The 26,003-nt window shown below is 42.4% G+C and overlaps 1 protein-coding gene across 1 annotated transcript in view; it reads right to left on the bottom strand.

Annotated features, from left to right (window-relative positions):
* LOC112217001 (potassium voltage-gated channel subfamily B member 1-like) overlaps nucleotides 1-18,387 on the bottom strand; it is an 83,244-nt gene extending 64,857 nt beyond the window's left edge. Inside the window, exon 1 of the mRNA XM_024377213.2 lies at nucleotides 17,484-18,387. Within this exon, the coding sequence (XP_024232981.1) occupies nucleotides 17,484-18,038 (555 nt within the window). The 5' untranslated portion in view covers nucleotides 18,039-18,387. The remainder of the gene's footprint in view (nucleotides 1-17,483) is intronic.
* Between the last annotated feature and the right edge of the window lie 7,616 nt (nucleotides 18,388-26,003).

Genomic DNA, 26,003 nt, shown 5'->3' with positions numbered 1-26,003 from the left:
AGGCAGGAAATCCAATAGTTTCTGAAAAGTAATCACTTCCTGAGATTGGCATGTTTTTTTTTTAAGTAGTTGCTTTATTAGATCTATATTCAAAGATTGTAAAAAAGTAGTCCCTTTTTGAGATCTGTATTGAAATGTTTTTGAAAAGTAGGCATTTTTTCAGATCTGTATTCAAATAGTTGTTGTCACCGCCAACATAACTATTTGTTCCGACAAAAAAAGTGTTACTTTCCACAAAACATATTTAAAACTATGATTGTCCCAAGTCTGGTGTGGTGTGTAGTTGTTGTGAGCAAATAAAAATGATTCAGCCATCCCTTTGTTCTACTATCACAGGCTGATAACAATTAGGTTAAATTACATGTATTCCATTCGCTTACTGTACACTGTCAAAACAACTTCCTGTAATTTTTACAGTCAATTACTGGCAGCACAGTAGGTTACTGTCAATTTACAGTAAAATACTGGCAGCACAGAAGCCAGTAAATCACTGCAGATTTACAAGACCTTTACTGAAACTTACATTTACAGCATATTACTGTAAAACCTGACTACAGCAACATGCTGTTTTTCTAGAATGTACCGTCCATTAGTGGAAGCACAGTGGTTAGTAAACTGTTGCAGATTTACAGTGCTGGCAGCTAGTGCCAACGATGGGCAGTAATTCTGTTACATGTATTTACACTGCACAAAAATATAAACGCAACATGTACAATGTTGGTCCCATGTTTCATATGCACAAAAAGCATATTTCTCTAAAATGTTGTACACAAATATGTATACATTCCTGCTAGGGAGCATTTCTCTTTTGTCAAGATAATCCATCCACCTAAAAGGTGTGGCATATCAAGAAGCTGATTAAACAGCATGATCATTACTCAGGGGAACCTTGTGCTGGGGACAATAAAAGGCCACTCTGGGCCTCCCGGATGGCACAGTGGTCTAAGGCACTGCGCAGTGCTAGCTGTGCCACCAGAGATTCTATGTTAGAGCCCAGGCTCTGTTGCAGCCCGCCACTACTGGGAGGCCCATGGGGCGGCACACAATTGGCCCAGCGTCGTCCGGGTTAGGGAGGGTTTGGCCGGCAGGGATATCCTTGTCCACCCCTTGGTGTGCTCAGGACTGGTTTGGGAAATACTGCAGTAAAGATTTAAGACTTCAACCACTCTAATCTGTCCACTATACTCATTCAATTGTTAGAGCACTACTGCAACATATCAGTTAAATTGGCACAGATATAGGACAGATACTTTAAAACAACCTTCCTTTTGATTTATTTTTGACTGTTGACTTGATCTGTTTTTGGTTTTTGGTACTTGACACCCAGTTACATTACACAGTCATATTTTTTTATTTTTTTATTTCACCTTTATTTAACTTGTCACGCACTGACCTTAGATATTTCTGTTTTCTATATATTTTGGTTAGGTCAGGGTGTGACTAGGGTGGGTACTCTAGTTTTTGTATGTCTAGGGTTTTTGTATATCTATGTTGGCCTGATATGGTTCCCAATCAGAGACAGCTGTTTATCGTTGTCTCTGATTGGGGATCATATTTAGGCAGGCCTTTTTCACACTTTCTAGTGTGGGCTCTTGACTATAGTGTATGTTGTTATGTTGTTAGGTGTTCATTCTTTTAATAAAGAGAATGTACGTATACCACGCTGCGCCTTGGTCCGATCCTTTCAACGAACGTGACATAACTAGGCAAGTCAGTTATGAACAAATTCTTATTTACACTATTCAACCAAAAGGCCTCCTGCAGGGATTGGGGCTGGGATAAAAAAATACAAATATTTGACAATACACATCACAACAAGAGATACACCACAACACTACATAAAGAGAGACCTAAGTCAACAACAAAGCATGGCAGCAACACATGACATCAACACAGTAGCAACACAACAAGGTAGAAGCACAGCATGGTGGCAGCACAAAACATGGTACAAACATTATTGGCACAGACAACAGCACAAAGGGCAAGAAGGTAGAGGCAACAATACACCACGTGAAGCAGCCATAAGTGTCAGTAAGAATGTCCATGATTAAGTCTTTGAATGAAGAGATGGAGATAAAACTGTTCAGGTTTAGTGTTTTTTGCAGCTTGATCCAGTCTGAAAAGAGGAGTAACCCAGGGATGTGTGTGCTTTGGGGACCTTTAACAGAATGTGACTGGCAGAACGAGTGTTGTATGTGGAGGATGAGGGCTGTAGTCGGTATCTCAGATAGGGGGAAGTAAGTCCTAAGAGGGTTTTATAAATAAGCATCAACCAGTGAGTCTTGCGACGGGTATGCAGAGATGACCAGTTTACAGAGGAGTATAGAGTGCAGTGATGTGTCCTATAAGGAGCATTGGTGGCAAATCTGATGGCCGAATGGTAAAGAACATCTAGCCGATCGAGAGCACCCTTACCTGCCAAACTATAAATTACGTCTCCGTAATCTAGCATGGGTAGGACGGTCATCTGAAATTCCTTTCCTTTGAAAATTTGTTTCTTAAATCTTTTGTTGTTATTGTAATGGAATCTTCACAGTCATGATTTTTTAAAATCATATTTTAAATAACTTGTAAATACACTCTTATCTGTAACAGAATGAACCCAAAATCTGTAACAGAATGACAGAATGACACTATACACTATACATACACATGGATTTAGTACTGTAGATATGTGATAGTGGTGGAGTAGAGGCCTGATGGAACACAGTGTGTTGTGAAATCTGTGAATGTATTGTAATGTTTAAAAATTGTGTAAACTGACTTAATTTTGCTGGACCCCAGGAAGAGTAGCTACTGCCTTGGCAGCAGATAGTGGGTATCCATAATAAATACAAATACTGAAATTGAAATGGCTAAAAACAACAGTTCGGTCACCTGCTACTGTCCTCCCTTCCAATGGCATACTGCATTATGACCCTCCATGTGTCACTTTGCTTGGACTAAGAAAATATACTTTATGATACTGTCAAGAAGCATTATGATCATCATAATCATAAACTGTAAGCCAGATAGGCCTATCACGTGCATGCCCTTATATCAGTCATCAGTCGAAAAGATGGTGTCTTTTCCTGCTCCTGAAATCTGCTCCTGCATTCATCCCAGTCGTCAACAGCAGAGCATTGGGGTAGGTGCATGTCTGACATCAAAGGGTGCGCAATTACAAGGATAATTTAATATGGTCAATTTAAAAAATATACAGTACCAGTCAAACTTTTGGACACACCTAGTCATTCCAGGCTTTTTCTTTGTTTGAACTATTTTCTACATTGTAGAATAATAGTGAAGATATCACAACTATTAAATAACACACATGGAATCATGTAGTAACCAAAAAAGTGTTAAACAAATCAAAATATATTTTATATTTGAGATTCTTCAAATAGCCACTCTTTGCCTTGATGACAGTCTTGGCATTCTCTCAACCAGCTTCATGAGGTAGTCACCTGGAATGCATTTCAATTAACAGGTGTGCCTTGTTAAAAGTTCATTTGTGGATTTCTTTCCTTCTTAATGCTTTTGAGCCAATCAGCTGTGTTGTGACAAGGTACGGGTGGTATACAGAAGATAGCCTATTTGGTCCATATTATGGCAAGAACAGTTCAAATAAATCCATCGTGACATTAAGGCATGAATGTCAGTCAATATGGAACATTTGAAGAAAGTTTCTTCATGTGCAGTCGCAAAAACTATCAAGCTCTATAAAACGGTCTCTCATGAGAACTGCCACAGGAAAGGAAGACCCAGAGTTACCTCTGCTACAGAGGATAAGTTCATTAGAGTTACCAGCCTCAGAAATTACAGCCCAAATAAATGCTTCACAGAGTTCAAGTAACAGACACATCTCAACATCAACTGTTCAGAGAAGACTGCTTGAATCAGGCCTTCATGGTCAAATTCCTGCAAAGAAACCACTACTAAAGGACACCAATAATAAGAAGAGACTTGCTTGGGCCAAGAAACACGAGCAATGAACATTAGACTGGTGGAAATCTGTCCTTTGGTCTGATGAGTCCAAATTGGAGATTTTTGGTTCTAACCACCGTGTCTTTGTGAGATGCAGAATAGGTGAATGATGATCTGCGCATGGGTGGTTCCCACCGTGAAGCATGGAGGAGGAGGTGTGATGGGTGGGGGTGCTTTACTGGTGACACTGTCTGTGATTTATTTAGTATTCAAGGCACACTTAACCAACATGGCTACCACAGTATTCTGCAGCGATTTGCCATCCCATCTGGTTTGCGCTCAGTGGGACTGTCATTTGTTTTTCAACAGGACAATGACCCAAAACACCTCCAAGCTGTGTAAGGGCTATTTGACCAAGAAGGAGAGTGATGGACTACTGCATCAGATGACCTGGCCTCCACAATAACCCGACCTCAACCCAATTGAGATGGTTTGGGATGAGTTGGACCACAGAGTGAAGGAAAAGCAGCCAACAAGTGTTCAGCATATGTGAGAATTCCTTTAAGACTGTTGGTAAAGCATTCAAAGTGAAGCTGGTTGAGAGAATGCCAAGAGTGTGCAAAGCTGTCAAGGCAAAGGGTGGCTACTTTGAAGAATCTCAAATATAAAATAGATTTAGATTTGTTTTACACTTTTTTGGTGTTATTTAATAGTTTCGATATCTTCACTATCATTCTACAATGTAGAAAATAGTAAAAATAAATAAAAACGCATGTATGAGTAGGTGTGTCTAAACTTTCGACTGGTACTGTATATATGACGTAAAAATACTGTTAACACATAGGCTATAGTGTAATGGTATGTTTTGCCTTGTGTGGTAGGTTTTGTGGGTTTTGACACTGTTATGTAGGTGTCATAACCAGCCATAAAATAATGCAATATATGTCGCAACAGGTCTAAATACAGTATATGTGTCATGACAACGTTATGACCATATTATAAAAGCTTATGACAAGTTATGTCAGCTATTATGACTTATTATGACATGGTTATGACCGTGTCATAATGTGTTATAGTGCTGGCAGTCAAGTAAAGTGTTTCCATTCCAAATCATATTGCTAAATGATCCTTGATATGCCCATCTTAAAACAATTCCAAACAGTTCCTCCCCTCTGGCTTAGACTCTTAAGGATTAACTGGGTATCCGTCTGGGCTGAGGATGACAGTTTTATGTGCTCTGTCAAGGTGAAGCCATCAACAGAGTTCTACAGCTCCCGCCAGGTCCCATATATTTTCACCCAGTATGGGTTGACAAGCAAATTGTTTCTGCGGAGAAAATCGATGACAATTGCATTAAGATGAAAGGCAAGTTGGGTTAGGTGAGGACAGTCAGGACACACCCTGGACAGACAGAGAGATAGAGAAAGGCTGAAAGGCAAAGTAACGTGCATGGACCGCTGGACCACTGGCTCAGCATGACTTGACGATGGATGGCCACTTTTTATTTTTATTTCACCTTTATTTAACCAGGTAGGCCAGTTGAGAACAAGTTCTCATTTGGCTGCGACCTGGCCAAGATGATAGCAGTGTGAGCAGATGGTTACACATGGAATAAACAATTAACAAGTCAATAACACAGTAGAAAACAGTCTATATACAATGTGTGCAAAAGGCATGAGGAGGTACATTAGAATTAGAATTACAGTACATAGCATGCTGGGGTTTGTGTTATATAAATGATTGACACCGCAGATGCTTTATGACTACTAGGACATAAGATTAGACTAGGGATGGATGTGTGTGTGTGTGTGTGTGTGTTTGTGTGTGTGTGTGTGTGTGTGTGTGTGTGTGTGTGTGTGTGTGTGTGTGTGTGTGTGTGTGTGTGTGTGTGTGTGTGTGTGTGTGTGTGTGTGTGTGTGTGTGTGTGTGTGTGTATGCGTACCAATGATCATGTGAACATGTGTGAGAAGTGGAGTATGCTGACAAGATGTGTGAGAGACTGTCCTATGATCTGTGTTGAAAGAGATGTTTTTGAGGGGTCGATGCCGGGTGACAGCGTCTGGCTGTGGTGCTGAGGTGCTTTCTGAATGCCTATAAAATCCATGGCACACAGCCTCTCCGCTGCCTTGCTGATTCAATTGCCATATATCTCCCACTGGCCTGACACCGCTATGCACAGTGACAGACAAAGAGCACTGACGCACATGCTATCTTCCCCTCTCTCACGCTCTCTCGTCTCTCCATCTCAGCTCTCTCTCTCGTCTCTCCATATCACCTCTCTCTCTCTCTCTCTCTCTCTCTCTCTCTCTCTCTCTCTCTCTCTCTCTCTCTCTCTCTCGTCTCTCCATATCACCTCTCTCTCTCTCTCTCTCTCTCTCTCTCTCTCTCTCTCTCTCTCTCTCTCTCTCTCTCTCTCTCTCTCTCTCTCTCTCTATCTCAGCTCTCTCTTTCGTCTCTCCATATCACCTCTCTCTCTCTCTCTCTCTCTCTCTCTCTCTCTCTCTCTCTCTCTCTCTCGCTCTCGCTCTCGCTCTCTCTCGCTCTCTCTCGCTCTCTCTCTCATCTCTCCCTCTCTCTCTCGTCTCTCCATCTCAGCTTTCTCTCCCCCTTACTCTACATCATTCATTCTCGTCTTTCTCTCTCCTTCCCTGTTTCTCATTCTCTCCCTCTCTCTGCTCTGATTACTTAGGTGAAAATAACTTAATCAGCATTTTAGCATGAATTACCAGAGATAATGATATAACATGTCACCGACAACTGAGATGAAATAACACAAGAAATACAATGCAGTAATTTATACAAACCATTTCATAGATATGAGGTAAATATACAAACATGCGCAATCATGCAAAATCACCATAACACTGGATCTATTACGAAAGTCTTCTTCCTCAGTCAGTTTGTTTGTTTTGTTCCAATGTTAGTGGGATTTACGGTGGGGCTCAAAATACTTTATTGCTAATTTAAACATTCTCCAATTTGTTTCAAATGCACTTTTGAACTGCTACAGTGTTACATAATAATGAAGAAAAAATATTCCAAATTTAACAAACACCCCCACCTCTCTGTTATGTTTTTTAAAATGTACATTCCATGTGGGTGCACTTGTCATCCTGGGACAATCCCGTATTTCAACCCCTTTTCAGTTGTCCCGACTTTCTTTTTAACAAAAAAGGTTCATTTGTCATAAAGACGCATCAATTAATTCAGGCCTAATGACAATAGCTGAATGTCACTACACTTTCTGGTGTTCCATTCATCAAATGGCGGGTGCTGTTTGGATGCTAGAATTATTTTGGAGTGGGTGAACGTGCGCAGGTATAGGTATGCTATCTTAATTTGAATAGTTTCTCACAGCAGGAAAATAATCCGGAAAATAAACAGGAAATGTGAATTATTATGTGGATTATAATTAATGGACATTTTAAGTGAAAATTATAAACTTTAGAAGCCTTTTTAAACATTGAATACACTACAGGTTTGCGTTTGCTGTTGCGCAGGCATGAACACAACCACGACAGGTTCATGCCACATTAATAAGTAATACATTTTTAATGTTAAATGACATCTTTACAATTAGGCCCATATTTTTGTTTCAAAAGCGTGTGCACCCAATAGAGGCCCTCTTGAATGTCATGGTATAATTTCTACTCTGTTCGATGTTGTTGTTTCATTTAATTATTCATGTAATTTCTTATTGCTGACTCTCAGTGCTCTAACAGACCAGAAATGGGGTACAGATGTTTAATTCACCTGCAGCACCCCACGCACAGCCAAGCCTGTTGCCCCTGGGTATACTGTATAGATATGGTCTGAGAGATGCATCTTTCATATTGACCAACACTAGCATTTAACCTTTCTTTGTGGTGGTTGATCCTGGGACCATTGCAATGCATGTGTATCAAGTGCATTGATCATTGATTTACACTATAAAAACATTTATAACCCATTGTCTCTCAGAGTGAACAAGACATGGGAGGTGCCTCATTATCATATTTCCCAGCATGCTTTATTGCAGGTAGATTATTTTTTTATATCCGTGATTCCTACATTTACATTTTAGTCATTTAGCAAATGCTTCTGCCATACTCAAGAGCACACTGACAGATCCCCCCCAATCGGCTTGGGGATTCAAACCAGCGACCTTTCAGTTACTGGCCCAACGCTCTTAACCGCTAGACTACCCGTTGCCCTCATACACATTGATTGATTACTTGATTTTATACTGAACAATGATAAATAATTGACATGTTACTAAACTAATCTAATCTGTAAGGGGTTGGATTTATTGGACTTGATACTGAGATGGTTATTCCAGTTTAGATGTTTTAGGTAGTCTTGTTTATTAAGTCTTTCATCATCGCAATCATTATGAGTGCAGGTTGTGGGTTGGTCAAATATTCAAATTGTTGGATATCCTCCTTCTGACTGGATTATGATAGGAATTACTAATCACTTCACAAACCACAGTATTGTAATTCACAGGTCTAATGTGGCTCATGAGCCACGAATTTCAGAGCATAAAGTAACTAGCCCATAACAAAGGTTTTATGAAATTAATTACATGCCATTAGAAATGGTTAACTTTTAATTGATACACATCCACTTACACAGTCACTTGCTGAAGGTTTCTGTAACATTAGATACCAATGTTGGATTCTGAATGCAAGAACCATGTCTCTGTCACTAACAACACAGACATGGGTGGGTATCTCTCACGTTCACTTGGAAGGCAGGCTGGGAAATATGCAAATACATGCAGTAGTGTTTAAAACCTAAATGCCTTATGCTGAATAAACATGTTCATCTGTTTAAAGTGTTACAGCGAATAAACATGTTCTGGTGTTTACAATCTTAACACCGTGACGCGTTTTCATTTAAATTCCAAATGCCTTGAAGCTTTTAAAAGTGTTATAGAAAAAACTTGGTTTTACAGTGTATGGGCCGTAGTATCAGTGAATTATTTAAAAAAAATCCCAAATAACATCAAGCAATCAAAAAATACATCCCAAAACAAATAAAACAGCTTTGTATGGTTAGTCACATGCTCAGGTCAACTCAAAGGCTGCCCCTGAGGAGCATAGTGAGCCAGGCAGGAGCTGCTGTCCATACAGGTAATAGATGACCTCCATCAATGGAGGAAGTTATTTATAGGTCACATACCCTGAATAGTGTCCCAGGGAACCACCTTCTTCACCACTCATAATCTCTATGGAGAGGAAACCGTAGCCCAAAGGTATGACCTCAATTTCAACACATTAACAACACATTTCTCCAGGACCCTATTCTGCCAAATAGCCACAAGGTTGATTTCAGAGGCAAGTTAATAAGGGAATATCTCATAATATCTCATACTGAATGCATCTGATAATGAATATATGTTTCTTGCTGCCTCAGTAGTTTACTGTGATTGCAAAGAGACACAGTCTTTGAAGGCTTTAAAAAATCTACCAGGCTTAGAAAACATGGCACATATGGGAAACACTGGCAACAACACAAACAATGTAATCCTCTTTTCAGCAGCACACTGATGGAGGAGATTTTCTCCATCGATTACAGGCTCCTCTCCTTCTCCAGCCATGTCCTGCCACACATTGATCAAATGATATCAAAGATGTGAAGAATCGATAATGTAAATGTTGGTTTGTGAGCAAGATGTGAAGAGGAGCATCTCTGAAGGCTGTGTGCTGGATGTCTCCCTGTGGTCGTGGATTTCAAATCTAAACTAAAAATATACCAGGCTTAAAGATATGTCAGTAACAGGCTAAATCAAAAAGTTGTCTAATTGTCTGTTTATTTCTTTGAGCTATGCCTTTGTTTTCTCAAAGGTTAAGAGAGCAGGGATCATCAACTAGATTCAGCCACAAGCCATATTTTTTTCAGGGGGCCGGAACATAAATACAAGCATTTCGCTACACTCGCATTAACATCTGCTAACATCTGTATGTGACAAATAAAATTTGATTTGATTTGATTTAAATACAAATCATTTGAAGACTGCAAATTGAACACAAGAAGCCCAAATAGATATAATATTTGACTGAAACATAATAATTTCAAACCTTGCTTACATTCGTATACGATTACAAATATTTCTCTATTATGCGCGGGAATACTTGGAGCTGATTTCCGGGTGTTTTTACAGTCTTTATGTTGAACAATAACAAATTGCAACAAACAAAAAAATACTTGTTTTTTTGTTGCTCAGAAAACATTGGTGGCCAAATCAAATCACCCGCGGGGCCACCAGTTGGGGTACCCTGCTTTAGGGGCATATAGGGGATTACGGACACAATGAGAGAGTAACCAACAAGAACCACAAAGCACTTTCACCAAGGCTGCACATTCCTCTAAGAATATTGGTTAGGTCTGATAGCAGACAAAATATGTAAACATCTTTGCTTTGGATTTCAAAGAAGATTCACTTTAAATCCTTGCAACACCATCTGGAGAAAGCATTGGAGAGGTTCTAAGGATAATGCGGTTCTTGGTGGAAACAGACAAACATTTACATAGAGAACAATACAAACAACATGCAGAGGATAACATGATAACATGTATCTTATCTCTATGGAAAAGCTAACATAACCACTCACTATCATAGCATATTGTAAGTTAATTACGTATATAGGTTATTACTTTCCTAAATGCACTTTCTGATAATGAGCCAAAAGTCCTTCCTAATATGGAACTGAGATCAGAAGAGAAAAGGACTAATTGACTGTTAGGCAAGGGTTTACCTTGTATCAGCAGGATATTGGCTAGACACAGGCTGATGTTCTGTAATACCTTTGGACTGGGAAGGCTTCCCTTACAAATGTGGGGTTTCTTTCACATTTTAATGAGGACATCCAAATTAGCCGACAACAACTGACTGACTGTAGATACCTGTCATCATGGCTGGATTGATCCTCTATAAATGGAACAGATCCATCCTCAATGGGACGGATATTTTTGTACCGCTACAGTAATACACCATAGGCATCTGAATGTAGTAAATTAAGTAATGGGTTTAAAATAGCTTAATAAGTCTCTGCTTGCTAAATATTGTAAGGTCTGGACAGGTATAAATAATAACATCCAATTAACAAGGTAATCTCATTTGACCATAGGGTAAGTGACAGAGACATCTGCTTTCTGTGCTTCCACAGTAGTCTGCCAAGATCAGTTTGACCGACTTGGTTTGGAGCGGAACTAGGCAACACTGTACTACTGGCACTGGAGGGTATCCACCCAGAGAGGTGATCTACATAAGCTTATTGCCTAATGGAGGGAGCCACTAAGCCTACCGTATCAGAGTAACACTACTACCACGACTACACACAAACACACACACACACTGACCAACCCTCTTATAATGCAGAGTGTGTTCTAAGACCGCCTGAATACCTTACAGTATGTAGCAGCTTCAAGCCGTTACTCACACACAGCCAGTGTACCCCAGGAGCGTGTCCTCAGCCCTCTGCTGTACTCCCTGTTTACCTACGACTGTGTGACTTTGCACGACCCCAACTCCATCCTCAAGTGTGCTAATGACACCACGGTTGTAGGACTGATAACCAACAACGACGAGTCAGCCTATAGGGAGGAGGTAAGTGAACTGGCATTGTGATGCCAGGACAACAACCTCTCCCTCAACATCAGCAAAACAAAGGAGCTGATTGTTGACTTCAGGAAGCAGAGGAGGAAACATGCTCCGATCCACATCAAAGGGATTGCAGTAGAGAGAGTCAGCAGTTTAAAGTTCCTCGGCGTCCACATCACCGAGGACTTGTCATGGACCAACAACACCACTCTTGTCAAGAGGGTGCAACAGCGTCTCTACTTCCTAAGACGGCTGAAATTCGGCATGCCACCCTGGGTCCTCTCCAAATACTAATGCTGCGCCATCGAGAGCATCCTGACCAGTTGCCTCACAGCCTGGTACGGGATATTGCTCTGTCCACGACCGCAAGGCCCTCCAGCAGGTGGTGGAGACAGCCCAGTACATCACTGGGACCGTCCTCCCACCCATCCACGACATCTACTCGAAACAGTGCCTGAGGAAGGCCTGCGTCATCATCAAGGACCACACACCCTAGCCACAAGCTGTTCACTCCCTTACCATCGGGCAGATCAGAGCATTAGGTCTACAAGCCACAATCTACAAGCCATCAGACTGCTGAACACTTAAACCGGACTGACAGCCTGCTCTGATTCTGACTCTGATGCCCCCCAATCCCCCGTTCCCCAAAAGATGTGTAAATATTGGACTAGAAATTGAGATTCCTGTTATATACTTATCCTAAAACTATATTCTACTGAACCGTTTACTGTATGTTCATATTCTTATCTTTTATTATTTCTTATTGTTGTTGCTTTGTTGAGAAGGAACCTGTAAGTAAGCATTCATTTGGAAGGTGTATACCGTATGTATCCTGTACATACGACTAATAAAACTTTTAAAAAACTTGTGTGGGTAGAAAAGTCAACTACTGCAGATAAGTTCCAATGGTGACATTTAAGAAGTGAGAGGTCAAACGTGAGGAGATGTGAACAGGGCCGCTGTACTGTAGGCTGCTGGAGTCCCTCATTCATTATTTACAGAGGACCTGTCAACCTGGCCATAATGTAGGCCTAATCATCATCACTCAACCAGAGACAGAGACGGGGGTTGAGTAAAAAACATGTTTCTGGAAAATAGGAGATAGAACCTAGAGCAGGTGACCGTAAATAGCAGTGGGTGACTGTAACTAGCACAAACCCATTCAGGAGTATAGCCAAGAGTTTACTGTGAGGGTCAGGGTTCAGGGATGCTCAGTCCTGTATGAGGAAAGTCCAACAGAAATATACTGTGGTAGTAAATCTATACATTAGCATTCATACTGAACAAAAATATAAACACAACATGTAAAGCGCTGGCCCATGTTTCATGAGCTGAAATAAAAGATCCCTGAAATGTTCCATATGCACAAAAAGCTTATTTCTCTCAAATTTTGTACACACATTTGTTTATACCCCTGTTAGTCATCATATATCCTTTGCCAAGATAATCCACCCACCTGACAGGTTTGGCATATCAAGAATCTGATTAAACAGCAGGATCATTACACAGGTGCACCTTGTGCTGGGGACAATAAAAGGCCACTCTAAAATGTGCAGTTTTGTTACACAACATAATGCCACAGATGTCTGAAGTTTTGAGGGAGGGTGCAATTGGCATGCTGACTACAGGAATGTCCACCAGAGTGTTGCCAGAGAAGTGAACGTTCATTTCTGTACCATAAGCCGCCTCCAATGTAGTTTTAGAGAATTTGGCAGTACGTCCAACTAGCCACACAACCGCAGACCACATGTAACCACGCCAGCCCAGGACCTGCATATCCGGCTTCTTCACCTGCGTGATCATCAGATGGGGGAGGGGGGACAGGGGTGCTGAGGAGTATTTCTGTCCATAATGAAGCCCTTTTGTGGGGTAAAAAACTCAATCTGATTGGCTGGGCCTGGCTCCCCACTGGGTCAGCCTGGCTCCCAAGTGGGCCCACCCTTGTGAAATCTATAGATTAGGGCCTAATTTATTTATTTAAATTACCTGATTTCCTTATATGAACTGTAACTCAACAAAATCTTTGAAATTGTTGCATGTTGCATTTATATTTTTGTTCAGTATAGTTATGAAATAGTATTGACAAAATGGCTTTTTAACTACAGCTGAATGGTGCATTTGGATCACAGCCAAGCACCACTGAATCATGACTGTAACAGCATATACTCTGATTAAAATGTCTGACGACTGATTTTCCAAGCCATTTATTTAATACCATACTAGCATCCTTTTTGCATAGCTAAAGTCCAATTCTGGGTCCAAACTGCAGTAGTTTTAGGTTCCATTGCTTGACTTTCAGGGGATGGGGAGGTTGGAGGTTGGACTGGGGAGAGAGCTGTGATTGTATGTGGAGACGGAGATTCAGGGATGTCAGTGGAACAGGGCAGAGTGGACATATGGAAATATCACCATCAAATCACAACCGATAGCCACGACCAGGTGACTCAACAACCTGCTTGCCCCTGGTATGTTTTATCACCCAGCAGACATCTCCTGACGTTGTATAGGGAAAATAATGTTGCCGTAGGACAATCAATGAAATATTGAATCAAACTAGTACTATCGTTGATAGTAGCTTTGTAATCTGATCCTGTCTGTGTGTGATCTTCTCTTTAAACAGTGTTCCAATGTAAGGTAAGATGGAAGTGTACAGGCTACAACCCTCTGATGCACTGTGAGCCTGTCATATTGTATGGCCATGGTGCTGAGGGCACTGAGAGTGAACTGTGGTCTATGAGGCAGAAACATGCTGAGACAGGCTTTAGTGCAGCATCAGCCAGGTCTTCCATTCACAAGCTGCTTTCCATTTCCTCTCAGTGAATACACACAGTACACGCTTTGCAGACATACTGTAGGTATGAAAGGAGACTCATCTATAATGGATGAATTAATGATCTCAAACGTTTTGTTTCCCAGAGATTCTATATTTTTTGGGTGAATTATCCCGAAGGAAAAACCCAAAATATGTTGACATGGAGACCCCTGAGAGTCTACAACCACATGAGAGCGTATCAAAAATACAGTAGTTGAATCAATGTTTTTCCCACGTCATTTCAATGAAGTTACATTGAACCAACATGGAATAGATGTTGAATTGACGTCTGTGACCAGTGGGGAGGCTTGTGCATACACAGTGTCCTTCATTGTACAGCAGGTCTGACTATGAGAAATGTCTTGTCTCAGAGCCCATGTTCATATGTGTATTTTGTGGAGGTTATAATGCCAAAGGACCAGGCACAGCCAGGGTGACGTCTTTAGTTATAGATACTGAGAATCGCACCTTCCCTTAACCCATCACCTGACACAAAGTCAAGAGTAATTCATGTGCAATTTAAAATGTATCTGCACTGAAAAATAAATTACGTGGAATCTGTGTTTAGGAACAACTTATTTTAACGATGCCACCCTTCAATTAACATGGGAAAACAAGGCTGCATCCGTCACCTGCCATTAGACCTCAGCATGACACTGTTATCCCCCTCTCCCCCGTTATGGAGGGAAAACATGGGACACGGGCCCTATTTGTCAAGTGAACCAATTACTCCCGCTGCCTCATCTCCGCATCCCCCTCCTGCCCCCACCCCTCCATTAAGAAGTTTCTGAGCCCCTTAGAGATATCCATGTCCTCAGACAGCACTAATCCTACTGTGCAGCATGAGCCAAATGCACTGAGATGAATCTGAATCCTGTTGACTAGACAAGAAAAACATAGTAACTCTGTACTACTACCTTCATACGTATAAATATCACACCACCCCAAAATGCTAACCTCCCCTGTTATTGGTAATGGCGAGAGGTTAGCATGTCTTGGGCGTATGATCTTTAGTGCCTCTAACTTTCTCGCTCATCATTATTCATGATTCATTCAGGGTTATTCATAATCATGGTAGCATCCACAATATTTAATGTTTAGAAACATATTCTATTCTTATTTTCAATAAAAGTTACTTCAAAATGACACAATAGATTATTTACTATTCATTTCTATTGGACACAAAATAAACTGAAACACAACCAAAACAAACTGCAAATGCAGCCAACAAGTTAATAGAGTCACAAGCTTGATGAAGTCATTGTGTGTTAGGAATATGGGAAATACTAAAGGTTTGACTACTTTAACACACATACAACTGAATTTGTCCAAATACTTGTGGTTATCTAAAATGGGGGGACAGTGTATAATTGTGTATCATTGTGTGTATCATAGTCAGTGTATCATTTCAAATATTAAGTAATGGAGTACAGAGCCAAAACAACACAACATGTACCACTGCCAAAATACTGTTGGACTTCACTGTATTATATAATAGTAGGCAGAGCAGGTGAAAAATACTGAAGGTAGAAATCAGAGTGGGCATGATCCATGAACCCTACAACGTCTTCATAAAAACGTAATGCTGTCTTGGTTACAAGTAAGCAGAAAAAGGTCAACAACAAGAAAACAACACAACACTCACATTTACCAAGCCAGCTATATCATGATACCTGTGTAATATTGACCCCCACTCTCCCAATTATTACTCAATCTATTTACAGATGTAGTATTCAGAACATGTTATTGGCCTGTTATTAATCATGTTAATTAATTATTGACATAGTCAAACAGTAGTGGAAACACTTCACTTAAAATGCTGTTAACGTGACTGAATATGACATTGATCCAGCCTAGTGAAATGGCCTTATTGCAGCAGCGTGATCAATGAGCTCATAAATGAGAGAAATGATGAGAGAAAATGCAAAGCTGGAAATGAGGCAGAGCGAGAGAGAGAGAGAGAGAGAGAGATAGAGATTGAGAGAGAGAGAGAGAGAGAGAGAGAGAGAGAGAGAGAGAGAGGAGTGGGTGGGTGGAACCAAACACTGAAAATGTCATCAGGAATAATTTGCCAACAACAGACACTCATTATGAAATCCAAAGACAAGAGGGTGGGACCAGAATCAGTTTAAATACTTGATAAACTCACTATAAATAGTTGAAGAGTTACATTTTCTCCAGTGCTCTGAGATGCATACCTCCAGTAAGAGATATTGCTCTCTCTCCTTCCTCTCTCGATTTACCTATACAAATATGAACAACCGGCGTGTTCAAGAGACCTTTATAGGAATCACACTGGGATTAACATCAAAGAGACTGTTGGAGTTTGAAAATGACAGAGAGGGACAAGATAATTACAAAATGCATGCGTTCAATCACACACTGATCACGAACTGGTCTTTGTACCTGTGCCTTCCCACTTCCCAGTATTGCCCACTTGTCTCCAGACAAAACTCAGTTTTCTAAGTATTCAATATGAGGGCAAAATCAGCTGCATTGCATAGTATCAGATCAGTCTGTCACGATGTGGCTAATGCTCTGTTGACACCTTCACCTCTCTATTGGTATTGACAGGCGACCTCTCAGTGACAGGCTACATTCATTCATTGGTACAGGAGAAGTGGAATAGTGCTTTCCAGGAGCTCTCCAGAGCCATTGAACATGACAGATTAAAAGCACTGGATCTGAGATAAAGGGAGCTAGCCAGGCATCAGAGGCCACATGATGGTTTATGTCAACTTCAGTGAAGTCAACCTACAATGACATGCTTCCTCACAAACACACTCAAACTGTGAGTCATAGCACTTACAAGTCTATAAACTTAAAGTTATGCTTATATTTAGTTATGACTTACCACTTTAGAACAACTCCCACTTTCAAGGACAGGCCATGTTATTGTTTAAATATGAACAATTTCAGCAAATTACGTGTCATAAACAAATGTCATAAAGAAAATGTAGCACCTTTTTATTATTTGTTGAGTATAATGCAAATGACTAAATTGAACTTTTCAAAGTGGCGGTAAACCACCAATAATGTTTATCTAGGAGGACCTAGGTGAAGTTACATTAACTGGCGATCCACTTACAGCAAGATGACATGCAATCCCATGACAGAGCAGTAAGACCATGCAGGGAAAAGTTCAGACAAACTTGAAGAGGTATACCTGACTTTGCTTACCTTAGCAGCTAACGATGAACTCGGCTTCTCCAGGAGATCCCACAGTTTCTTTTGTTTCTCAGAACAACATGTGGTATCAAAATCCTCGCCTTCCCTGCCCCTCATAGTTTCGGCCTCTCTTTTGAGCTCCTCGTTCATTTGTTCCTTCTTCTGGTGGTACCTGGCCTGACAGCAGGACTCCAGGTAGATCTCATCTATACCCCAGAAGTCCAGCTCCTGACTAAACGACAGGGCACACATCTCCTCCATCATGTGCAGTTTTCCCGTGCGGTAGAAATTCAGAATGGACGTGAAAGCCCCGGGGTGTCTGTCAAAAAAGTACTCATTATCATCCAAACTGTAGTCGTCGCATATCTCCATGAGAGACTCGTGGGTGTTACAGTCTCGTAGTTTGCCCAGCCTTGTTCGCGGCAACCTGTCCAGCGTTCTCCATAGAACTTCGTGGAGGAGACCCCCAACATTGAGTCTAACCCGACGGTAGTGCGCCTTGCTCCGGATTATTTCCACCGGCTCCGGTGGAAGCGAGGTGGTCGACCGAGAGCCCCCTTTAATCATCCTCACTCAAGACGTTCAGTCACTTGAGAATGAATAATGTCCGAAACTATATGGCCAGACAGGTCCAGAAGACACGGTCCTACATTAGGGTCTGTTCTCCCCTATTCCAATGGCTACAAAAGGGGAAAAGAGAAACATCAGGGGTAACTATATAAAATTGCCATCGAGCCCGATGACCTACGGGCCTGATAGAGAACGCAATGTCAGGTGGTTTATCCACTAATCAGAGAACCAAATAGATAATTTAATCCGCACAGCCGCTTTCCTCGCTGATGAGTGAGCATGGTGGGGGATGCGCAATGATAAACTCGACAACACTCGCGAGCGCTGTCCAGTGCTGAAAACGCCTATATGTCAGTATAGAAAACCATCTAATTTCCCCGCTGTGCGCAGTCCCTATACTTCGGCTCTGAAATCATTTAACTTTAGAACCACACAGAAGAGCGGTGTTTCACAAGAGCGAGGCAGCCACGGCCTGACATTTGAAGGTGTTCTTGAACTGATCACCTTAAAGAGATTTTAGCCTAACACCGATAAGTAAGAGGGTCCAAACTCGGTGAAATAGTCTTCCACAAAGTGCATGTAGTTGTAAAAAAAGCTCAATGGTTCATAAAAGGGTGACGAGAAATTATGCAGTTGCTTTCTCTTTGTGCACCACTCTTAGCATTCTCTCAACCAGCTTCATGAGGTAGTCACCTGGAATGCATTTCAATTAACAGGTGTGCCTTGTTAAGAGTTAATTTGAGGAATTTCTTCCCTTCTTAATGCATTTGAGCCAATCAGTTGTGTTGTGACAAGATAGGGGTGGTATAGAGAAAATAGCCCTATTTGGTAAAAGACCAAGTTCATATTATGGCAAGAACAACTCAAATAATCAAAATCAAATCAAATCAAATTTATTTATATAGCCCTTCGTACATCAGCTGATATCTCAAAGTGCTGTACAGAAACCCAGCCTAAAACCCCAAACAGCAAGCAATGCAGGTGTAGAAGCACGGTGGCTAGGAAAAACTCCCTAGAAAGGCCAAAACCTAGGAAGAAACCTAGAGAGGAACCAGGCTATGTGGGGTGGCCAGTCCTCTTCTGGCTGTGCCGGGTGGAGATTATAACAGAACATGGCCAAGATGTTCAAATGTTCATAAATGACCAGCATGGTCGAATAATAATAAGGCAGAACAGTTGAAACTGGAGCAGCAGCACAGTCAGGTGGAAGTTGAAACTGGAGCAGCAGCATGACCAGGTGGACTGGGGACAGCAAGGAGTCATCATGTCAGGTAGTCCTGGGGCATGGTCCTAGGGCTCAGGTCAGTTGAAACTGGAACAGCAGCATGGCCAGGTGGACTGGGGACAGCAAGGAGTCATCATGTCAGGAAGTCCTGGGGCATGGTCCTAGGGCTCAGGTCCTCCGAGAGAGAGAAAGAAAGAGAGAAGGAGAGAATTAGAGAACGCACACTTAGATTCACACAGGACACCGAATAGGACAGGAGAAGTACTCCAGATATAACAAACTGACCCCAGCCCCCGACACATAAACTACTGCAGCATAAATACTGGAGGCTGAGACAGGAGGGGTCAGGAGACACTGTGGCCCCATCCGAGGACACCCCGGACAGGGCCAAACAGGAAGGATATAACCCCACCCACTTTGCCAAAGCACAGCCCCCACACCACTAGAGGGATATCTTCAACCACCAACTTACCATCCTGAGACAAGGCTGAGTATAGCCCACAAAGATCTCCGCCACGGCACAACCCAAGGGGGGGGGCGCCAACCCAGACAGGATGACCACAACAGTGAATCAACCCACTCAGGTGACGCACCCCCTCCAGGGACAGCATGAGAGAGCCCCAGCAAGCCAGTGACTCAGCCCCTGTAATAGGGTTAGAGGCAGAGAATCCCATTGGAAAGAGGGGAACCGGCCAGGCAGAGACAGCAAGGGCGGTTCGTTGCTCCAGAGCCTTTCCGTTCACCTTCCCACTCCTGGGCCAGACTACACTCAATCATATGACCCACTGAAGAGATGAGTCTTCAGTAAAGACTTAAAGGTTGAGACAGAGTTTGCGTCTCTGACATGGGTAGGCAGACCATTCCATAAAAATGGAGCTCTATAGGAGAAAGCCCTGCCTCCAGCTGTTTGCTTAGAAATTCTAGGGACAATTAGGAGGCCTGCGTCTTGTGACCGTAGCGTACGTGTAGGTATGTACGGCAGGACCAAATCAGAGAGATAGGTAGGAGCAAGCCCATGCAATGCTTTGTAGGTTAGCAGTAAAACCTTGAAATCAGCCCTTGCTTTGACAGGAAGCCAGTGTAGAGAGGCTAGCACTGGAGTAATATGATCAAATTTTTTTTTGGTTCTAGTCAGGATTCTAGCAGCCGTATTTAGCACTAACTGAAGTTTATTTAGTGCTTTATCCGGGTAGCCGGAAAATAGAGCATTGCAGTAGTCTAACCTAGAAGTGACAAAAGCATGGATTAATTTTTCTGCATCATTTTTGGACAGAAAGTTTCTGATTTTTGCAATGTTACGTAGATGGAAAAAAGCTGTCCTCGAAATGGTCTTGATATGTTCTTCAAAAGAGAGATCAGGGTCCAGAGTAACGCCGAGGTCCTTCACAGTTTTATTTGAGACGACTGTACAACCATTAAGATTAATTGTCAGATTCAACAGAAGATCTCTTTGTTTCTTGGGACCTAGAACAAGCATCTCTGTTTTGTCCGAGTTTAATAGTAGAAAGTTTGCAGCCATCCACTTCCTTATGTCTGAAACACATGCTTCTAGCGAGGGCAATTTTGGGGCTTCACCATGTTTCATTGAAATGTACAGCTGTGTGTCATCCGCATAGCAGTGAAAGTTTACATTATGTTTTCGAATAACATCCCCAAGAGGTAAAATATATAGTGAAAACAATAGTGGTCCTAAAACGGAACCTTGAGGAACACCGAAATTTACAGTTGATTTGTCAGAGGACAAACCATTCACAGAGACAAACTGATATCTTTCCGACAGATAAGATCTAAACCAGGCCAGAACATGTCCGTGTAGACCAATTTGGGTTTCCAATCTCTCCAAAAGAATGTGGTGATCGACAGTCCATCATTATTTTAAGACATGAAGGTCACTCAATATGAAACATTTCTAGAACTTTGAAAGTTTCTTCAAGTGCAGTCGCAAAACAATCAAGCGTTATGATGAAACTGGCTTTTATGAGGACCGCCACAGGAAAGGAAGACCCAGAGTTACCTCTGTTGCAGAGGAAACATTCATTAGAGTTAACTGCACCTTAGATTGCAGTCCAAATAAATGCTTCACAGAGTTCAAGTAACAGACATCTCAACATCAACTGTTCGGGGGACACTGCGTGAATCAGGCCTTCGTGTTTGAATTGCTGCAAAGAAACCACTACTAAACGATACCAATACGAAGAAGAGACTTGCTTGGGCCAAGAAACACGAGCAATGAACATTAGACTGGTGGAAATCTGTCCTTTGGTCTGATGAGTCCAAATTGGAGATTTTCTGTTCCAACCACAGTGTCTTTGTGAGATGCAGAGTAGGTGAACAAATGATCTCCGCATGTGTGGTTCCCACCATGAAGGTGTGATGGTGCTTTGCTGGTGACACTGTCTGTGATTGATCTAGAAATCAAGGCACACTTAGCCAGCATGGCTACCACAGCATTCATATATATATATATATATATATATATATATATATATATATATATATATATACACTACTGTTCAAAAGTTTGGGGTCACTTAGAAATGTCCTTGTTTTTTGTCCATTAAAATAACATCAAATTGATCAGAAATACAGTGTAGACATTGTTAATGTTGTAAATGACTACTGTAGCTGGAAACGGCAGATTTTTTATGGAATATCTACATAGGTGTACATTATCAGCAACCATCACTCCTGTGTTCCAATGGCACGTTGTGTTAGCTAATCCAAGTTTATCATTTTAAAAGGCTAGTTGATCTGTCAAGCCTGCTCCCGCTCTTCCCCTCTGGTGCCTGAGGGCGCCAGACTGCCCTGCATTACGTACTCCTGCCACCATCATTAAGCACACCTGCCTTCCCTCATCACGTGCATCAGCAATTTATTGGACTGACCTGGACTCAATCACTTGTTTATTAACTCCCCTATATTTGTCAGTTCCCCAGCTCTGTTCCTCGCTGCTGCATTGATTGTCATCTGTCTTTGTGTTTCCCAGTTCTGACGCTGTTCCTGTCCTGTTGCATGTCCATTCCTAATTAAATGTCAACTCCCTGTTCCTGCTTCTCTTCTGCAGCGTTGTTTCTTACAAGAAAACCCTATTGCAATTATGTTAGCAAAGCTGAAAACTGTTGTTCTGATTAAAGAAGCAATACAACTGGGCTTCTTTAGACTAGTTCAGTATCTGGAGCATCAGCATTTGTGGGTTCGATTACAGGCTCAAAATGGCCAGAAACAAAGATCTTTCTGATGAAACTCGTCAGTCTATTCTTGTTCTGAGAAATGAAGGCTATTTCATGCAAGAAATTGTCAAGAAACTGAATATGTTATACAACGCCGTGTATTACTCCCTTCACAGGACAGCGCAAACTGGCCCTAACCAGAATAGAAAGAGCGGGAGGCCCCGGTGCACAACTGAGAAAGAGGACAAGTACATTAGAGTGTCTAGTTTGAGAAACAGACACCTCACAAGTTCTCAACTGGCAGTGTCATTAAATATTACCTGCAAAACACCAGTATCAACATCAACAGTGAAGAGGTGACTCCGGGATGCTGGCCTTCGAGGCAGAGTTCCTCTGTCCAGTGTCTGTGTTCTTTTGCCCATCAGTCTGAGATATGGGTTTTTCTTTGCAACTCTCCCATGATGCGCAGCTCCAGCCACAGGACAACGCCGGCCAGAGTGACGGCTCCGAGGACGAGGAGCGGGCTGGTCTGGGTGGCAAAGATGGAGATCACGGATGATGTTGTGATCCAGAATGTCCTCCACCAGAACCCAACACCACTCCTCTGGACTGTACCCCTGCCAGTCCACCAGGTACTGCAGCCGACGCCCACGATGTCGGGAGTCCAGTAGGGATCTAGCGGCATAGGCGGGACCTCCCTCGACATCCACGGGTGGTGGAGGGGAGTCGTGGGGGACAGCCTCAGCCAGGGGACCAGGGGACCAGGAGCCACCGGCTTGAGAAGGGTGACATGAAACGAAGGTGAGATGCAGTAGTCACTGGGGAGCTGTAATCTATATGTCACATCACTGACCCTCCAGAGAACCTTGAACGGCCCCACAAACTGGGGGCTCAGCTTTTTGCAGAGCAGGCGGAGTGGGAGCTTCTTGGTAGAGAGCCATATACGATCACCAGGACACTGGAGTCTCACTGTGGTGGCGGTCTGCCTGCTTCTGACAGTGGATGGCGTGCTGGAGTCTCAGGTGAGCGTCGCTCCACACTTCTGTGCACCTGAACCACTCATCCACCGCAGGAGCGCTGATCTGGCCCTGGATCCACGGAGCCAGGAGTCAGGACCGGTTGATAACCCAGAACAAACTGGAAGGGAGTCAGGACTGGTTGATAACCCATAACACACTGGAAGGGAGTCAGGACCGGTTGATAACCCAGAACACACTGGAAGGGAGTCAGGACCGGTTGATAACCCAGAACACACTGGAAGGGAGTCAGGACCGGTTGATAACCCAGAACACACTGGAAGGGAGTCATGACCGGTTGATAACCCAGAACACACTGGAAGGGAGTCAGGACCGGTTGATAACCCAGAACACACTGGAAGGGAGTCAGGACCGGTTGATAACCCAGAACACACTGGAAGGGTAGTCAGCCCGGTGGAGGAGTGACGTAGCAAATCATTTGTTCTATTTTCTACATTGTAGAATAATAGTGAAGACATCAAAACTATGAAATAACATATGGAATCATGCAGTAACCAAAAGTGTTAAATAGATTTTATATTCTTCAAATAGCCACCCTTTGCCTTGATGACAGCTTTGCAAACTAGTGTACACATATATATTTTACAAGATTTACAGTCTTGGCAAGGTACAATAGTTGCTTTGGTATCCCCTGCAGTAGGCATGATCAACGGCCAACATGTAGTACATTATTTATTTATTTTATTTCACCTTTATTTAACCAGGTAAGCTAGTTGAGAACAAGTTCTCATTTGCAACTGCGACCTGGCCAAGATAAACCATAGCAATTTGACACATACAACAACACAGAGTTACACATGGAATAAACAAAACATACAGTCAATAATACAGTAGAACAAAAGAAAACAAAAAGTCTATATACAGTGAGTGCAAATGAGGTAAGTTAAGGACATAAATAGGCCATGGTGGTGAAGTAATTACAATATAGTAATTAAACACTGGAATGGTAGATGTGCAGAAGATGAATGTGCAAGCAGAGATACTGGGGTGCAAAGGAGCAAGATAAATAAATACAGTATGGGGATGAAATAGGTAGATAGATGGACAAGTTACAGATGGGCTATGTACAGGTGCAGTGATCTGTGAGCTGCTCTGACAGCTGGTGCTTAAAGCTAGTGAGGGAGATTTGAGTCTCCAGCTTCAGAGATTTTTGCAGTTCGTTCCAGTCATTGGCAGCAGAGAACTGGAAGGAAAGCGAGGGCCAGCCAACGAGAGTGTACAGGTCGCAATGGTGGGTAGTATATGGGGCTTTGGTGACAAAACGGATGGCACTGTGATAGACTGCATCCAGTTTGTTGAGTAGAGTGTTGGAGGCTATTTTATAGATGACATCACCGAAGTCAAGGATCGGTAGGATGGTCAGTTTTACGAGGGTATGTTTGGCAGCATGAGTGAAGCAAGCTTTGTTGCGATATAGGAAGCCGATTCTAGATTTAATTTTGGATTAGAGATGCTTAATGTGAGTCTGGAAGGAGAGTTTACAGTCTAACCAGACACCCAGGTATTTGTAGTTGTCCACATATTCTAAGTCAGAGCTGTCCAGAGTAGTGACGCTGGACGGGTGAGCAGGTGCGGGCAGTGATCGATTGAATAGCATGCATTTAGTTTTACTTGCATTTAAGAGCAGTTGGAGGCCACGGAAGGAGAGTTGTATGGCATTGAAGCTCCTCTGGAGGTTAGTTAACACAGTGTCCAAAGAGGGGCCAGAAGTATACAGAATTGTGTCGTCTGCGTAGAGGTGGATCAGAGAATCACCAGCAGCAAGAGTAACATCATTGATGTATACAGAGAGGAGAGTCGGCCCGAGAATTGAACCCTGTGGCACACCCATAGAGACTGCCAGAGGTCCGGACAACAGGCCCTCCGATTTGACACATTGAACTCTATCAGAGAAGTAGTTGGTGAACCAGGCGAGGCAAACATTAGAGAAACCAAGACTGTCGAGTCTGCCAATAAGAATGTGGTGATTGACACAGTCGAAAGCCTTGGCCAGGTCGATGAATTCGGCTGCACAGTAATGTCTCTTATCGATGGTGGTTATGATGTCGTTTAGGACCTTGAGCGTGGCTGAGGTGCACCCATGACCAGCTCTGAAACCAGATTGCATATCAGAGAAGGTACGGTGGGATTCGAAATGGTCAGTAATCTGTTAACTTGGCTTTCGAAGACCTTAGAAAGACAGGGTAGGATAGATATAGGTCTGTAGCAGTTTGGGTCTAGAGTGCCACCCCCTTTGAAGAGGGGGATGACTGCGGCAGCTTTCCAATCTTTGGGAATCTCAGACGATACGAAAGAGAGGTTGAACAGGCTAGTAATAGGGGTTGCAACAATTTTGGCAGATAATTTTAGAAAGAGAGGGTCCAGATCCTTACCACAGGTCTACTCTGGAAACCGCAAATAAGCTAAAGGTATTTGACAAGATTTACAGTCTTGGCAAGGTAGCTGCTTTGGTGTCCCCTGCAGTAAGGCATGATCAATGGCCAACGTACATGATGACACAAAAACATAGAAGAACAAATCAAGCAGCAAT

Source organism: Oncorhynchus tshawytscha, linkage group LG02 (assembly GCF_018296145.1).
Source record: "Oncorhynchus tshawytscha isolate Ot180627B linkage group LG02, Otsh_v2.0, whole genome shotgun sequence".
In the NCBI taxonomy this organism is placed as follows: Eukaryota; Metazoa; Chordata; class Actinopteri; order Salmoniformes; family Salmonidae; genus Oncorhynchus; species Oncorhynchus tshawytscha.
The sequence above is the reverse complement of the archived record's forward strand: the minus strand, read 5'-3'. Positions and strand labels throughout refer to the sequence as shown.